This window comes from Emys orbicularis, chromosome 18 (genome assembly GCF_028017835.1).
Source record: "Emys orbicularis isolate rEmyOrb1 chromosome 18, rEmyOrb1.hap1, whole genome shotgun sequence".
Lineage (NCBI taxonomy): Eukaryota > Metazoa > Chordata > Testudines > Emydidae > Emys > Emys orbicularis.
In genome coordinates this window covers 14,263,761-14,281,930 of record NC_088700.1, presented here as the reverse complement: position 1 = coordinate 14,281,930, position 18,170 = coordinate 14,263,761, and the positions used below count along the sequence as shown (strand labels likewise).

The 18,170-nt window shown below is 47.6% G+C and overlaps 1 protein-coding gene across 1 annotated transcript in view; it reads left to right on the top strand.

Moving 5' to 3' along the window:
- Nucleotides 1–18,170, top strand: part of EEIG1 (estrogen-induced osteoclastogenesis regulator 1) — a 41,758-nt gene that overhangs the window by 20,092 nt on the left and 3,496 nt on the right. Inside the window, exons 2-7 of the mRNA XM_065418758.1 lie at nucleotides 7,293–7,413; nucleotides 7,776–7,805; nucleotides 13,169–13,285; nucleotides 13,867–13,913; nucleotides 16,177–16,331; nucleotides 17,854–17,958. Coding sequence (XP_065274830.1) covers nucleotides 7,293–7,413; nucleotides 7,776–7,805; nucleotides 13,169–13,285; nucleotides 13,867–13,913; nucleotides 16,177–16,331; nucleotides 17,854–17,958 — 575 coding nt within the window. The remainder of the gene's footprint in view (nucleotides 1–7,292; nucleotides 7,414–7,775; nucleotides 7,806–13,168; nucleotides 13,286–13,866; nucleotides 13,914–16,176; nucleotides 16,332–17,853; nucleotides 17,959–18,170) is intronic.

The following is an 18,170-nucleotide window of genomic DNA, read 5'->3' as shown; positions in this document are numbered from 1 at the left end:
TGACCACAGGTGGTGAGGACCTCTTTGTATCTCCTCCTAACACTGTGCTCAAATACTGTTGCATACTGAGTCATCAGCATCACTTCTTGTAGCACATGGCTGCTCTTTGAAAGTGTGTAATCCAGCTACTAGCCCTGCTTACTGAGAGCTGAACACCTACGCAGGTATTCCCAGTTTTGGAACACATGTTTATTGGCTTGTTTCTACCTTTTTCCTAAAATCTTAGGATGGATGGGGCAAGAGAAAGACAGGCTAATCCGTGTTAATTGGTGTTCCCTAAGAAATACCTCTGTGCCTACCTCCCTCTTAATCCTTTGGCGAGTTTAGGGACACACCTGAGAGGTTAAAAGCTGGGACATGAGTGCTTCTGGGATGGAGAGAGTGTCTGATTACTCTGGAATGTTAATGGCCACTTTCTCCATTTGGTACAGTAGCAGGTCTAGCCATTTAGCTTCTGACAAACAAGGTGGTTGGGATTTTTTGTACATTTTACATAGTTATAACGCACCTTGATCTGAGTACATTGCAGCTGATTCAGGTGTGTGCAAACTGCTCTGCAGTGGGAAAAGGGGTACCAACATCAGCTTGCTGCTGATAGGCTGCCTCTTAGTGCACCAGCTACCGATGGTATAGCTTGTTTGCTGCTGACTTTTTTCCATTTCCTTGCACAGAAACCAGATAGCTGAGCATACAGGGTTTCCTCTCGTAATGGCTGCACTGTAGTAAAGACATCCCCCTGTTGGCACTGTCTGGACACCCTTTGGACCGTAACTCTCAACCTGCCAAGGGCCAGATGTAGGACACTGGCCTTCTTTTACATATTCAGAGACACTTTTTAAAGAACACAATAGTCAAGATAAGTGTGAAATCATCTGGGGCGCATCTATTTTACAAAACTTTCACTAAGTTTGTAATGAGGCCTAGGGTTTGATAGCTGTGGGACAGGTGTAAATTCGGATGTCTAGTAAATAGCCTGCCTGTGCATTAAACTACTGCAGACACCATAGCACCATTAGCTCGTTAGCTCCTAAAAATTGTTTCCAGAGCTGCTCATGGGTTACACTACAGCTACAACTGAGTCAGGGAACAAAAGTTATCACCTGACCAAGTTACGGTGTCATATGCTAGAGCATAAATGGGACCTAACAGTGTCCCTGAAACACATTAAAACCCTGGACTGTCTCAGGCTTTAGCCTGGTTACTGGGATGCAATTGGATCCCATCTACAGTACAGCTTTTGACAGTGTCTGTAACAGTGTCTTCTGGCTCCGCTTTTAGCCTTAGTGAAATTGTGAAGGATTTAAATGTAGGCATCCGCCTCCAGGAATAGCTCCTGAAACTCATCACATTTTTCCTTTCACCTCTGGGGAATGCCTTTGTCCAGCTTTCTTGGTCTTGCTGTACCAACTATCTCCACTCCAGAGAAAGAGAAATGGGAGGAGAAACCTGGAAAATGGTACAATGGCTGCTCCAACCAATCAGTCACATTTATTATAGGAATCCAAGATGGGAATTGGCTGGCTGACCTCTTTAAAACCGTGTCACTAGCTTGATCTGACTTGGCACTGGAAGGGTAATGTTTGCAGTGCTATCACTGAATGAAGTGGTGAACCAATAAACAGGGCACAGAGTACCATCTGCTGTGGGCATGCAGGCGGATTAGTGCTGCTCAGAGGAGCTGACACAGATCCACATCTTAGAAAGGGTTTCAAACTGGGAGCCATTGCAAGAGGACACTAATGACTATGAGCATCACGAATAATAAAGCTCTGCTCCTAAATTTGAAAGGTGAGAGAGCTAAATAAGGAACCCTGCTCATAGGGGAAAGATTGGCACACAGTATCTAATTTAACAGTGTGCTAGTTGGTTTTCTGCCATTTCTGCTTTTGAGTGTAAAGTGTCTAGCAATTTAGTGCAAAACGTGTTGCACTATTGAAATGTCTGTCATAAGAAAGCTATCTTTTTCTTAAGTGTTTGTGCAAGGAAAAGAACAGCATTATACTTCCCCAAAAGATCGCAGAATAATAATTGTGGAAAATCAAAGGAGACAACTATTTTCACTAGCAATGTACTTTCTCCTTCAGGATTCAAGTCAATGTGAAACTCAGTTTTTCTTTAATAATCAAAGGTCTGACAGGGTGAAAATTCTTCTCCTTTGGGTGTGCATGTTGGGATGTGTGGCTGGGCACACTTTGAAGAGACCAGAGTCTGTCTATGGTCTGTTTGGGAGTTTAGGTATTTTTCTGGTTAGCTGTTACTCATATGCAGGACAAGAGACTTCATTGATTCAAAGACAGCATTTATTCCACGCACGGCCTTTTCTGACAGTATTTTCTGAATGTCCCTTTTAGCCATCTTACAGTCATGGTTGGTTTTGTGGCTTGCTAGAATAGTGCTGTTCTGTGCTTGGCAGATGTGCAAGTAAATCGTGCTTGGTAACGATCTGTACTGCTGAATCTGAAACGCTTTCCACCTTCCAACTCTAAGCCCCTAGTTAGGCAAAATCTGTACAAGGCCTGGCCCAAAGAGAACCTTTGAGGTCTCATGATCACCTTGCCCACTTGTATATTCTGACTTGCTGGTGGGATGTCGCTGTATATCCTTCCAACCACGGAGCGCTCTAGTGCATTATGGCACCCCCTTTGTCACATTGCGCTATGGCTCTAGATGGGGTAGACCACTGGCTGTGAAAGGATGCAGAGGTCCATCCTATTGACTATCCAGGGAGTCGGGGGTATGTTAAATGGACAAGTTGGGAATTTGAAGTCCCTAAAGAAGCCCTTTCTTTAGACTCAGGCCTTCCACACATTCTGCAAAGAACTGGCACTTACTCTATGGGCTTGGTTTGGTTTCCATTGTGAGAATGGTATAATTACTCTTCCCAGGCTAAGTATATACCTTTTTTTTTAATAAAACTTACTCTGTTTAGTGTCAGAGCTTAGCTGGCAAGGGCTCAGGTTTCTGGGGATGCAGAACAAAGCAGACTGCAATAGACAGTTACTAATATAAAACCTCTGAAGACCCAGTGGTGAGTCTGCACCTATGTCCAGGCGTTGGTCTGATCTATTTCTGGCTCCTCAAGTATAGAGTAAGGTTTAAAATTGGACGCATCTGTTTTAGGCTCTTAATTTTGCATGACTGTGTGATTAGGGTTGAGAGTGACATCTCCCGCCTCATCTCCTGGCCACACTTCTACCATCTCATTGGTTTTTGTGTGTGATATTTTCTAATTGTACAGCTGGGAGTGTCCCAGAGCTAAATATGAAACTCTGGGCTTCATTCAAGGCCACCTTTAAAACATGCTCCCTGTAATTATCTGCCCAATGATAACTTGATGCCAGCAGATGGCCAGACAAGGTCTGCCACTTCATCAAACACCAGCCTATCTGAGCTGTTTAAAACTATTTTTTTCCTAGAAGAAGTCGGCTTTAACCATTCACTGTTCCCTTTACTGTCTCCTGTCTAATGATTTTTAAGGACTTTTTAACCTGCCAGCATTGGAAGTGAAGTGATTGCTCTGCATGCAATCCATAAAGCACTTATATTTGAATGCAAGGATGCTTAATTTGCCCATCTGTAAAATGGGAAAATGCCCACCTACTTAACAGCGGGGCACAAGGATTAATGTTTAAAGCACTTTGACTTCCTTGGATGAAGTGTGAGGTGATTATGTACAACATTTTTCTCAGATTCTCTTCTGTGCCAGTTCGGTATGTGACTCTCCTGAGGCAGACAGGATTCCCTTCTTTTGCTCTGTATCTTAATTCCCCAAGTTGTGTCATAGCCTTTCATTCACTGCTTTGAACATAGACATCTCCTTGGCTTGATGTTTGCAGGGCTTCTGCCAATCCCAAATGCCTGCCTTGGATCTGTGAAGCACATATGACATTTTTATATGTATTTTTGGCCTGCCTGGACTCCTTTCTGATCCCATGTCCAGAGAATTTTCCTTGCTGAGCTCTCAGCACGAGTGCTACCTGCCATCAGATCAGGTTTATGGCATCACATACATCTGAGTTCTTTGACGTATTCTTCCCTCCTGTCCCTTTTTTTTAAAAAACAGTAGTTCTTTCAACTTGGCTGGTGCTGAGGATGCTTTATTGTGAGAAAAACCTTGCAGTCTCCTCTGAGAGAATTACCACTTTTGGTCCCAAGGCCTGGAGCAGTGGTTTGAGCACAGGAGTAGGAGCCAGGAACTCCTGAGTTCTAATCTTGCATAAGACACTAGGATCCCTCTGTGACTTTGAGAAAATCACCAGCCTGCCTGTTTTCCCATCTGTAAAAGGGAATGATGCAGCCCCCTTTGTGGACAGATAAGGGAGGATTCAGTATTTTTGAGCTAGTAGTAACCACCCTATTCTAGCTCCCTGCTGGAGTCACCCTAACCAGTTTATACAAGCCGCACGAATGAGAGGCTTGTTGACTTCACCTTGAAGTGTGGGTCAGGCAATCCCGAGATAGAAACAGTATTGGGGAGGTTTTCAGGCTGGTGTTGAAGGTATTTCTTCCTCACACCTCTGATCTCATTATCTTGTATTATCCCTGGGTGCTATGGTTGGGGATAGGGATTGCTTTTCATAACTAAAGTACAGAGTATACCTGGTGCCCTCATTCCTTTCTCTTTTGCGCTGTGCTAGGAGAGGGAGGGGATAACCCCTATATTAAGATTGCCAACTAATAGCTACAAATGGCAAAATCCCTTGTCACAGATTCATTGCCCCCCACCCCAATTACCCAGAGAAGTTAATTGGTTCAAGGCGGAGGCCTGAGCTGGAAATAGATCAGGCTGGGCTTCCCGGTGTGCAGAGGGACAGTTGGTAATGTGAGCATCGCGCGTAGCCCCAGGCGCCCTCTCTGCACGGATATTCAAACCTGTCCCCCGTGCTGATGCGCACCGCCCCCGAAAAAGAGGATTTGTTTCAAATGCCCCCTTTCCCTCCCTTGCTTCCTTTCAGGGCCTTGCAGAGGCAGGAATCTTGATCTGAAGTCCTTGTAAGTTAAAATAGAGGCAATTCTCTTGTTGCCTCCATTTCTCTCCCTTCCATTTTTCTGTGGTTCAGGCTACAGTAACTCGATTTAAACACCTTTTAGTTTGCCTTGCAGTGCTTGGATTAGGTAGGGGGCTTGGATGGCTGCTGTCCCCCATTCCCAGACTCTTCCGGGCACAGGTTCTCCCCTCCCCAGCACCATCTTTCTCAGGGGTCTCAAACTCAAATGACCACGAGGGCCACATGAGGACTAGTACATTGGCCGAGGGCCGCATTACTGACACCTCCCCCCGCCACCCTTGGCCCCGCCCCCACTCCACACCTTCCATGAGGCCCTGCCCCCATTCCAACCTCTTCCCTGAAATCCCCACCCCAACTCTGCCCCCTTTCTGCCCCCAGGGAGGGCAGGAGGGGTGTGGGGTGTGGTGGGGGCTCAGGGCAGGGAGTTGGGGTGTGGGGTACAGCAGGGGGTTGGGCTGCAGGAGGGGTGCGGGGAACAGCAGGGGGTTGGGCTGCAGGAGGGGTGCGGAGGGCGGGCTCCGGCCCGACACGCACCGGGGGCAGGGCAGGCCGCCTGCCTGTTCCCGCACTGCTCCAGGAAGTGGCTGGAACCTGGGGGAGGAGGGGCACAGGGGTCTGTGTGTTGCTGTCGCTTCAGGCACCACCCCCAGCAGCTCCCGTTGGCCGGGAACGGGGAACTGCGGCCAATGGGAGCTGCTGGGGGCGCTGCCTGAAGCAAGAGCAACACACAGAGCCCTGTGCCCCCCCTTCCCCATGTTCCGGCCGCTTCCCGGAGCGGCAGGGGGCAGGGCAGGCAGGGAGCCTGCCCTTCCCCTGGTGTGCGTCGGGCTGGAGCCGCTCTAGGTAAACGCTGGGGTGGGGGCCGCGAGGAGCTCGCGGGCCGCAGAAAACAACCCCGCGGGCCATGTGTTTGAGACCCCTGATCTTTCTCTTGGACGGGGCCGGCCTCTGTTGCAGCTGCAGTGCAAACCAGGAGCACAAGATCTTTAGCTGGCATGGTCCCAGTCTGTTGTTTCCCTGCTTTCTGTGCATATAGTGGTCTCCCACTTGCAGTGCCTCTGTCCTCTAAGTGGCTCTCAAACTTTCCAGATTAATGGACCCCTTTCAGGAGTCTGATTTGTCTTGCGTACCCCGAAGTTTCACTTCACTTAAAAACCACTTGCTTACAAAATCAGACATAGAAATACAAGTGTGTCACAGCCACACTATTACTGAAAAATTGCTTGCTTTGTTATTTTTACCATATAATTATAAAATAAATCAATTGGAATATAAATATTGTATTTCTCTTTCAGTGTATAGTGTATAAAGCAGTATAAACAAGTCATTGTTATGAAATTTTAGTTCGTACTGACTTCACTAGTGCTTTTTATGTAGCTTGTTGTAAAACTAGGCAAGTATCTAGATGAGTTGATGTACCCCTTGGAAGACCTCTGTGTACCCCCAGGGGTATCCGTACCCCTGGCTGAGAATCGCTGCTCTAAGGCTGCTGTGTTGACTGCAATCCAGCATGAGAGCAGAGTTGCCCCATAGAGAGCCCTGTGTAGGCAGAGTGCTTGCCTTGTAAGGCATGTGGCTAAATTTGAGTCCAGGGCTGTGCAGGATGGGCTAGAAACTAGTTCTAAGGGTACGTCTACACTTACCGGAGGGTCCGGCAGCAGGCAATCGATGTTCTGGGATCGATTTATCGCGTCTGGTTTAGACGCGATAAATCGATCCCGGAAGTGCTCGCCGTCAACACCGGTACTCCAGCTCGGCGAGAGGAGTACGCGGCATCGACGGGGGAGCCTGCCTGCCGCGTCTGGACCGCGGTAAGTTCGGACTAAGGTACTTCGAATTCAGCTACGTTATTAACGTAGCTGAATTTGCGTACCTTAGTCCGAAGTGGGGGGTTAGTGGGGACCAGGCCTTAGACTTACTTCTAACAGAGTTTAGCCCTATCCACAATGGACAGCCAACCAACTAAACAGGTCTAGCTGGAAATGCTTCAACACTGTCCCCAAATTCTGTTTAAAGCTCAGTGTAGAGGAGATGTGTAGTCCAGTGTGAAATTTGGATTGTCTGCTGGTCAGGGGAATTGTCTTTGGCACCTAAATAACCAGAACTGTATGTGATGATTTCTGGCTGACGTTGATTGAAATGCCTTGCAAATAGAGCTTTGCAGACCAGGCAGCTCTTCACAATAGAAGGTTTTGCAGCTGGGATTGGCTTGATCTGCTTTGTACCTTCCTTTCAAGCTTCTTTTTCTTGATATTTCCCTCCCCCCCCCCCCCCCCCCCATAGAGAGGAAGTGCAGGAGAACTGTGTCCGCTGGAAGAAGAAATTCACCTTTGTGTGTAAAATGAGTGCCAATCCTGCCACCGGCCTCCTGGATCCCTGCATCTGCCGAGTGTCTGTGCGTAAGGTGAGTACCCAGCCTCCACCTCTGATGTCGGAGCATCCCCAGCAGCTGGATGTATTGGTAAAGCTCCGTGGCCGCCTTGTCTTGGAGGTGTGAGAGGATGCATGGATATTGAATGGTAATTAGAAGCTTTATGCTTGGGCTAGTTGAATGGAAATAGTCAGCGCCCTTCCCTCACACATCCACACCCCATCCTCCTGCGATGTTGTTTGAAGGGGAGATGAGGGAGGTGGTACCCTGGGTGCCAAGGAGGGGTGAAATCCTGGAGGCCTATTCCAACACTGACAGTATGATGAGTTTCCCTTTGTTCCCACAGTAAAGCTGATGGCTCCTTTTCCTGTTTTTCTTCTTGTTTCACATTATAGGAACTGAAGGGCGGAAAAACCTACTCCAAGGTAAGAGCAAAAGAGCGTGCAAAAGGAGTAGAATGCTGGGCTGTCCTGGGTTCACTCAGCGCCTCTGGCCCATCCGCGCTCTGACAAATGGCCAGCGGTGGAATTTCTCAGGAAGCAGGGCTGTGTTTGTGTAAAGCAGTCTGAGGAAAGAGCCGTTAGTTGTAGTTGGGGATGGAACTAATTTATTTCCCCTAAAACGGCAGGACTGTGACTTGCTGGGACAGAATCCAGATCCCATTGTACATGTGAATTCTAGAGATGGGACTGATCCAAAACCACTGACCTGCACATCCTTAAACTGTGGGGAAGTTCTGAGACAGATGTGAAACTCTACCGCTCGGGGTCATCCCTAATGAACACGCACACAGAGAATGTAGACTGTTACCCTGCGTTCCCCAGAATGCAGTAACCAGCTTGGACAGCAGCTAGCTGTGTTAGCTGACCCTTAGAACCGCAGTCTGGAGCTTAGCTGAAGCTCTTGGCGCAACAAGGCGTGTTCATGGAGAGCACTATAGGCTTGGAAGGGACGAACAGATTGATCAACAGAAGGGTTTTATTGGGGAACTCATTCCTTTTCTCCTATCAGGCATGGCATGCATGAAACCTCATGCACTGCAGTAGAGGCAACGGGCTGTGAGTCTCTTCCCTCTTCAGACTGGGTCCTGCTGCAGGAAGGAGAGGTTGGGCTGGTTTAAGAGTTGCGAGTCTGCACGGGGCCCAAAGCCAGCTGCTTGCATGTGAAGGCTGGTCTTTGGCCTATGTGCCAAAGTATCCGTGCCCAGTGGGCAGGTGTTCTTGTTCCATAAAGCCCCATCACCGTTTGCTCCAGTTGGCACCTTTATTGGCAGGGTCCGAGACCAAGGATGGAATCCACTTTGGAGGCTCAACAAGGCTCTCACCCTTACATGTGGATTGAGGTCTGTGGGTGGAGGAAGCTGTTGCTGCCCACTCTGTTCCTGTTCTGTGGCTAATTATGTGATAATTATCAGGGTTGACCATCTGTTTCTCACTCACTAACTTCACATTTTAAAAAAAGTTGTTCTTCCATTTTATAGAGCTGCTTACCCAGCAAGAGAGCCATGCAGCTGGAGGGAGGGACATGCATGCAACACCTGCTTAACTGAGTACATACATGCCTGTTCCCTCTTTAATCTATGTCCTGAATTTTTCCCTACCACTTGGAGGTGTTGGGTTGGAAGAGCCTCAGAGGGGATGTCACTGCAGAGTTACCCCAGGCTTTTACTTGGGTATTGCCCTAACTGCCCCCCCCCCAAAAAATGCATGCACAGATGCACACAGATACCCCTCTGATCTGAGTTTGGTGGTGCTTTAACTCTGGGGTATCTGGCCCACCTTAGGACATAAGCTAAAGTCCAAGTGCTGCTTTTATTTGGGCTGATAACCTGCCCGCTTTGCAGTGAGGGCGTAAGGTAAACCACTCAAGTATAATCCTCCAAAGCCTTCCCCAATTTACTGGGGAAATCATAGAGCACCTTACTACAACACACAAGAACCATAGGCTCTGCCCCCAGAAGTCCTAGCAACATACAGGTGAGTGCAGCACCACTGAACACAGTAACTCTGCTAGAGCTTTGCAATGTGACTGCTCCCACTGGGCTAGGCTAACCCACATGCCAATCACCCAAGCTAACTCTGCAGTGAAAACCTACCCAAAGATAAGCAGTGGTCTTGTGAGGTGCACTAGAAGGAGTGTGTGTGTACGTGTTCTGTGCGTCAGCGGGTTGCATGCAGATGTGTATCCTTCCGAAATTTCAGGGCTTTTCATCTCTTTACAAACTCGTAACTTTGCTCAGTGGAACAAAATCTCTTTGAGCTGTGAGGAGATAGCAACAAAGAGATCGCAGGGCCTCTCCCGCTGCTAATGAGAACGCTGGGCCCTTGCCAACATTCCCCCCAGTTATGCCGCCAAAGTGGCTATGAGGTACTGAGACTCACTTGCTGATGCTTCCAAGTGGCTTTGTGCAGAGGACAGAAATTGGGTTTCCCTAGACCTTTGGACTTCATATTAAAGTTGCTGTGGGAGGGTGTGGGGACCGGAGGTGTTATGGATCTGGGCCAGCAGGATGTGCTGTTGAAGTGGAAACTTTTTTTTTATTATTATTATTTTTTCCCCTCCTGTTGTCCCTGAACCGGATGGAAATGCCGTCAGCTGGCTGGAAAAATGAGGGAAACTGCTCTGAAAGGTTACAGCTGAGAACATCCTTTCATTAAGGGATCCTTCCTCCTGCAGCTTCTGCCTTCCAGCAGACACCTCCCTGCACTGGAAGTCTGCTTCCTGGAAAAAAAATTCCTGGCCCCAGCATGCTATGTAAAGCTTTGCATCAGTTTATACCTCTGCAGTCCATGGGGGCCAGTCACCTGTCTTCTGAGGGAGGGGGTCCAGGGGTTTGTATCTGTGCATTGGATGGTAGGGGTTTGCAGTTGGTCCGTCCCTGAGGGGGGGTGCTGTGTAATGGTATCCTATTGGTGTTGTCATGAGTGTGAGCCCAAATCCCCCATTCTGGGGTACAGCAGCATTTTAAACAATCCTGCTAGCTGCTCTCCTCAACCTTATGGTCCCCACTAGTGTTTACTTTGACCAGCAAGGAGCCTGAAGTTTACTCCAACCTACTGACACCTGTCAAAACTACACCGGCCTTGTCCACCCTAAGATTGTATCGCGTATTAGCTAGGAGGTGGTGGTAGGGGCTAACCATGTGTTAGCAAACACAAGGCCTTCGGTCTTGGAGCTACTTAGCATTGGAGCCTTGTTGTTCTCTCGTTCCTGGAGCTACTGCCTGTTCGGCTGGGGGTTGATTCGTAGCCTAGTGTAGTGAGAGCACTGGGAGAATACACTTTACCCTACAGTCTCTTTTCACCCTGTCCCTGCAGTCCCTTTGGAGGCGGTGGTGGGGAGAAAGGAAGTGTGTCACGGTCCTCTTGCCTTCTCTTTAATCTCTTGACCATCAGTTAAGTCCCAGTCTCTCATCTGGTCCCTTAGTCATTCTTATGCAGGCACATCCCAGCTGTTTAGAACTTGGCTTCCTCTGTTCCAAATACAAAATTCATACAGTTGTCATGAACTGATTTACAGTGGCACTGTATAATCACCTGTCAGCTTCCAAGAGTGACTGGATGAAACCCCAAACGCCATTGGCATGGTGCTGACCCGGGCCCATAATTTACTGGTCCAAGACATTCTAGTAGGGCATACCTGAATTTTGCTGCCCTGTCCTGGGTTGCAAATGGAACAGTGGTTAAAAAATTCAGGGGGGAAAATACTGATGAACTTGAGTCATCCTTGTGATTCAAACAGCAGAAGGAATAGCATTGTCCCTTTCGCGTGTCGAGCTGCTGGCCAGCATGGGAGGGTGGAGTTTCTGCTTGCCAAGAGGTAAGAGTCAGATTAAAAACAAGGGAATTCTAAACTGAGCCCTACTCAACTGTTTTCAGTTCCAGAAAAAACCCACAAGATCAGAAAATGTTACCATGAATGCTGCTAGATAGCTTTCTTTGTAATTCAGGTCTGTGCTCCCTCCTAAGGGAACATCAACTACCCCAGACCTGTATTGCAGTGTATGTTGTAACAACTTCTCCTGCATTCCCTGTGAGAGCGGGGCCTACCCATCGAAGAGTGCCAAGCTTTTCTCTCCTCGCTGTGGGGTTGTGTAACTTGCTCAAACGCAGGGAAAGGGCAGAGACCGCAGCTGGGTCTGATTGATTGGGCTGAGTGTGTCAAGGAGAAAACTTACCACCCGAAAGTGCAGAGAACCTGAACTGTCCTGTTGGCTTCTTTGATTGACTCCCTCACCTAGACTGTGTTCATAATAAATCTTCAAAGGACCAGGAGTGCAGAGTAACATAACTGCTGCTTTTTGATTCAGGTTCTTGTATGTTCTCCTGTCAACATACTTGTACCGTGTATCTGATTTTGCTTTCCTTCCTATCGGCTCGACTTGTTTTGCATTCTCACTCACCTGTGTCCTTTTCTTCTCTAGTTTATTAAAAGAACTAAGATTTAGAGAGACCATAATTAAAAATCTCCTAAAACATTCCTTTTCCTTCCTGTCTATCAAACTTCCTGTTGGCTGGCTAACCACTGGGGTGTGAGGAAACGAGGTTCCAGGTGCACCCCAACACAATGGCTAAGCTCTAGGGCAGCGGTGGGCAAACTACAGCCCACAGGACAGTCCTGCCTGGCCCTTGAACTCCTGGCCAGGGAGTCTAGCCCCCGGCCCCTCCCCTGCGGTCCCCCCTCCCCCGCAGCCATGCCACCGCACGGGCAGCACTCTGGGTGGCAGAGCGGCAGCATGTCTAGCTCCGGCTGGGCGGCACAGCTGCCAGACACGCTGCTCTGAGCGGCATAGTAAGGGGGCCGGGAGGTTGGATAAGTGGCGGGGGGTCCCGGGGGTGAAGTCAGGGGCCAGGGAGCAGGGGGCGGTTGGATGGGGCAGAGGTTCAGGGGGGAGGAGAATGGGGGGGGTTGGATAAGCGGAGTCCCGGGGGGCCTGTGGGGGCAGGGGTGTGGATAGGAGTCGGGGCAGGAGGGGTTGGATGGGGGTGGAATTCCAGGGGGGCAGTTGGGGTGGTGGGTCCCAGGAGGGGGTGGTCAGGGGATAAGGAGCAGAGGGGGTTGGATGGGCTGGGGGTTCTGTGGGGGGCAGTCAGGGAGCGGGAAGTGGGAGGGGGCGGATAGGGGGCAGGGCCCAGGCTGTTTGGGGAGGCACAGCCTTTCCTACCCAGCCCTCCATACAGTTTCAGAACCCCGATGTGGCCCTCGGGCCAAAAAGTTTGCCCACCCCTGCTCTAGGGCATATACCAGAGGGTGTCTGGTATTTACTGCATGGCCAAAGAGGAGGTTATAACTGGATATCTACAATTCAAGTGACTTCTAGCTTGCTTTTCTGATGGTCTCCTTCTTGTTTCTCAGAAACAATGTGTCAGTTTCATCTACAACAATATCCTTTCATCTCTTGGCTTGCAGGCTCCATTGCATTCTGGGATGTCCTAGTACAAAGAGTGCCTTATTATGTTTGTGTATGTGATTCTGTTTTTTCCACATCATTGACCTAGTGCCTTCCACGTCCTTGGTTATGCAACAACCGCAGGCTGGTTAACACTGTCCTCACCAGAACTACCATTGTGTTTCCTTCCTCCATACAGGGGCTGTCTGCAGGCTTAGAAATGTTCGCCTAAAATTGTGACCTTTTCCATCCTCGAGAGTAGATGCTGACGTGTAACCACAGTTGCATAGTGGTCTGCAGAGGCATCGGCCCCCTACACCATAAACACATGCTCTTCTTTTGTTCTGTGTGTGATTCACTCTCTCTTGAGCTTTTTTTCCTGTTTTCTCTTGACCACAGCTGGGTTTTGCTGATCTGAATCTGGCAGAATTTGCTGGCTCTGGATTCACTGTCCGATGCTCCTTGCTGGAAGGATATGATACCAAGAACACCCGGCAGGATAACTCCATCCTAAAGGTGCATAGTCAGTGTCCGCACGGGAGGGATCCTACGGTTCGGTGCATTCTTCAAAAATCCCACCTGAATTTGTAGTACAGAATTTTGTTCCCAGCCTTCCCACTTGCGTCCTCATGGGCAGGGATGTTTAGCAGAGAAGCACCTTCCCAAAGCCAGACTGGAGAGAGAGAAACCGTTTCCCACTTCCATAGAGAGCAGTCACTCTGATGTGTACAGAGATGCAGTTAAATAGTAGCATTCCAATAACATCCTGTATCTGCAGATAAAACATGAGTAGGAAGAAAGTCCTGAGTCCACCATTAGAGCTGCTGTAGCATCTTTCTGAGCAGGAGGTGCTGATATACATCATGGATATAGTGATATTAGTGGCTTAAAATAATGCTCCACTGTATCCCTCAATCTTCCTTCTGTGTTGAATGGAAAGGCAGTCCAGTTGATCCAAAGTACTGTGCAAACTCCTGATTCTGAGATTCCCCCTCCCCCAGTATCGCAGGACCCAATGTGGATATCCCCATTGATGACTGACTAGTTGGGTGGAATTGGCAGTTCCTAATGACCTGTATCATTTCTATCTCCCATAGGTGACAATTGGAATGTCTCTGCTCTCTGGGGACCCCTGCTTCAAAACGTGAGTTGCTGGGTCGTCTTCCACTCTTACGGAACCTGCTGCATTTGTTGGGTTTTTGGACACACAGCTGTTCCCTGAAGGGTGGGGCTATCTACCCTGAGCTGGCCTAGATCCCTGGTAGCACCCAGAGACGTACAAGCCTGGTCCTGTGCATCTTATCCATAGATCACCTAGGCAATTTTATAAACCAGTAAACTTCCCCAAAAGTACAGTAGGAAAAAAGCTTATAACTGGGAATCTGGACTCCTGCATTCTATCCCCAGCTCTGCCAAAGACTCTGTGTGACAGGCAGTTCGCTTATTTTCTTTGTGCTTGTTTACCCATCTGTAAAGTGGAGAAAACATTTGGCTTACAGAGATGTTTGTAAAGCATTTTTAGATATACTGATAGAAGGTGTTATACAAGTACAAGGTTACTTTTTGACTTCTTAGAACTGCCAGTTAGTAGTATCTACTACTTACATTAAAAAATTTTTTGACTGGATTAAGGGATTAATGGTAACATCTACAAATGAACAGGTGAGATGAACCATGAAAGGAGACGTGTGGAGGACTTCCTAAAGTGTGCTCCCATTTTGGCTTCTTTGCTGCTTTGTGGTAGAGAAAAGAAGCATAATTTTTTTAATCTGTTTGTTTTTAACCTTAAAAATATCAAGAATTTAGTCTTGGTTTCTGTCCTCCCCCCCTCCCTGACCGGTTTTGTTGGAGGACTTTTTTTTTTTTTTTTTTTTTTTTTTTTTTAATTATAAGGCAGATGGTGGTGGGAAGTGGTCCCAGGTCTGTGCTGTGATCTGTTTGTACACCTTAACTGAAGATATCCTTTACCCCGGTGCTAGGCATTGGAGAGAGTTAGCAACAAACCCCAGTTGTCACTATGAGCTGTACCATTCCGTCCTTTTGTGAGCAGTAGTAATCAATCTTGAGGCATTGGAGAGAGATTTCACTATTGAAAACAAGGTCTCTGAGAGCCACAAAATAATTGTGGTATGAGATCCTAACATTGTTTTGCAGTATTTGCATAGTGATGTCATGACAATGTATGAAGACAGTGAATCAAAACCACAACGAACGTATTACACTGTAATGTTGAAAAGTCCTGACTGAGCTATATGTGCATCTCTCGGTGACTGTTCAACAAAATAACTTTTTTTTTTTTTTACTTCTGCTGCATGCTTCTTGGAGTCTACATTTAAAACTTTTGCCTCTGTAGTAATGTCCGTTACAGATGTGACTTTAACAACATATTTATATGGGCAAAAACCCTAGTGTAGTTGGATTTATGCTTGCAAAAATTTGCTGGTATAGCTTATTTTGTTTGGGGAACTGGTATAAGCTGTACCTGTAAAAGCACTTTTCTATTGTTATAAGCTGTATCTAGACTAGGAGGGTTCACCCCCTTTCCCAAATACGCTTTTTTGATTGGGGGGGAGGGGGGTTCCAAAGATTTTAGATTTTAGTCGACAGTTCTGGTGTCCTGTGTTGAAAAATTGGAGAGGACACGGGAGAATAAAAAAAAAAAAAAACACCACCTTACAGTGAGAGAATAAAGGAGTGCAATCTGTTTAGTTTATCTAAAACATTGAGGAGGTGAATTGATTATAGAGAATAAGTGACCTTGTAGGGAGAAAATGCCAAATACTAAAGGGCTAGTTCAGAAAGGCATAACAAGAACCAGTGGCTTGAAGTTAAAGCCAAATTCAGATTAGAAATAAGGCCCACACTTTTAATAGTGACGGTGATTAGCCATTGGAAAAAAATTATCAAGGGAAGTGATGGATTCTCCATCTATGGAACTCTTCAAATCAAGATGCTTTTTGGAAGATATGCTTGAGTCAGTCACAAGTTATTGGACTTAATCCAGGGATAACTGAGTGAAATTCTCTGGCCTGCGTTATGCCGGAGGTCAGACTGAATGGATTTTATGGTTCCTTCTGGCCTTAAAATCTATAAAATAGTCTGATTATTTTTTTTAAAGTGACCAGTTGAGAGGACAAAAGACTGATAAAATCACTTATGTAGTAATTTTGCTAGTGCGCTGGCCACTGTAGTCTTCTAAACTAGTCAAAGACCCGCATTTCTAATGTAAAAAAACTAGCAGAAAAGCAAAGGTTTTGCAGTGTTCCCTGCTTACAAAACTCCTTGCAGGCTTCCATCCTTCCCCACAAGGAAGCAAGAAGGGAATGGTCCCCTTTGTCAGTCACCTCTTCAAGCTGCCAGTTCTGCTTGCGTAATTTGTGTCCCGTCCTGTCTTTTGGCTATTGCAGGCCTCCTTCCACAGCCAAATCCATCACCATCCCAGGACAGGACTCCTCCCTGCAGTTGACCTGTAAGGGCGAGGGGACTACCAGTAGCATCAGCAGCTCGGCCACTATTGGAGCAGTGCGTCAGGCCAAGTCAAGACCCACCATTCTCAATCCAGGTACAGGCCCTCTGTGCTCAAGACTGATACAGCTCTTTGTTGTTCCAGGATTCCATTCAGCTTACTCCAGCACTTGGAAGGTTAATGAATCTCTGCATTGCACGCTCTCCCTCACCGGTCCTAGTGTCTTTGCTAATTAAGAAACCTGTATGACTCTCTATTCAATGTAGCTGGGCAGAGTGAACATGAAAGTGCAGCACATGTATTTCTGTTAACAGAGGAGATGAAGCCATTCCAGGGACTGACTTAATGTGTTCCTTGCAATCCTCTCTAACAGGCCCATCACTGTGGTTCCTCCTGTATTCAGTGACACTTAACACTGTTCACCCCTCTGCTGTTAGGTTTGCTCAGGCTGATGTTTAGAAAAGTCCCTGTGCAGCTTTTAGTGCTTCGGGGTCTGAGGTCTAATGGTCTCATTCCAGCTGCTGAAGCAGAGTTCTTAGGCTTCCATTTTTCAAGGACATTGCAGCCTCCCCTGGCTCCCCTCTTTAAAGTGAATGGGCTGCAAATATACTGTGACAGATACATAGTGCACCAAAATCTGGAGCTAACCAGTTCACCTCAATGAGCCCTTAAAAAAAAACCTGGCTTACATGTTTACCCAGGAGACCAAAAATGCTCCTTACAACCCTTTCACATGCAGGCGGGGATGGTGAAATCTGGAAATTCAGAAGTAGCACCGACTCTTCAGGCCATATTCATAGGTGATGTAGTGATGGTGAAACTCGCCCTTATGAGGGTAGAAGAGTGGGGGTTATAGTAGGAAAAGCAGCTAACAGGAAGGAGTACTTCCCCTTTCTTGTTTTATATCGTACATCTGTCTGTCCTGCTTCAGCCTCACCCTTGGGCTGAGTTCCAGTCTGAGGTTTACCATCATCTCTTACTCAGGCCCCACATCTGACTTGTACCTGTGTATATGAGGGAAAGATGGATTCAGAGCCTTAACTGGCAATCCACCTCGCTCTTGTCAGCCTGTCACAAACTCAGTTCCCTACCTGGTGGGATCCTCCCGCATCTTTGTTGGAGCTTTGAGAATCCTGCCCCTTTAGGTTTTTGTACCACCCTCTGTCGCTCTTCACTTGAAAAGTCCTGTATTATGGCCTTCGCAGCTTTCCACTGGCTGCTGTCTGTCTGAGTAGTGAAGAGCCTATAAATAGCACTTGGTCTCTTGCATGGCATGTACCAAGCTGGCTTAATATTTTTCAAAGATATCTTTTACTTATGAAATATAGCTTCAGACGTGACCCATCATCTCCATGGGCTTGAGGGATTGGAGATCCCTGGTAACTCCAGAGTTGGGCGCCCCGTCAGCCACTGGAATGGGTGACTGCTCTGACACAGCCTCTCACAGCTACTGTCATAAATGGTCCCTGGCAACTTCTAGCCCTGTGCAAGTCAATGTAGAGCAACAAGTGTGCACCCTTCCCTGGCCCTAGTGCAACAACAGTCCCATCCAGTCTTTCTGCAGGAAGTGGCGAACTAGCTGGCTGAGAGATAATGTGAGTGCTTTGTTGTTTGGCAGGTGTTCCAGAGGAACCAGACCAGAATCTGTCCAGTCCAGAGGAAGTATTCCACTCAGGGCATTCACGGAACTCCAGTTATGCCAGCCAGCAGTCCAAAATCTCCGGTAATTGTTGACCTGCTGAACTTTGGTGTCCATGTCCAGGAAGTCGCAGGTCTTCAGATCTCCAAATCTGTTTTCCTTTGGCACTCTCCTCCTTTGCGAGTGATTCACAGCCACGCCTGTGACCTCGAGCCACTCCTGAGCCTGCCTTCTGAACTCCCAGTTTTGTGATGACTGCAGATCTTATCTGTGTAATCCTCTGCCTTTGTGGATTG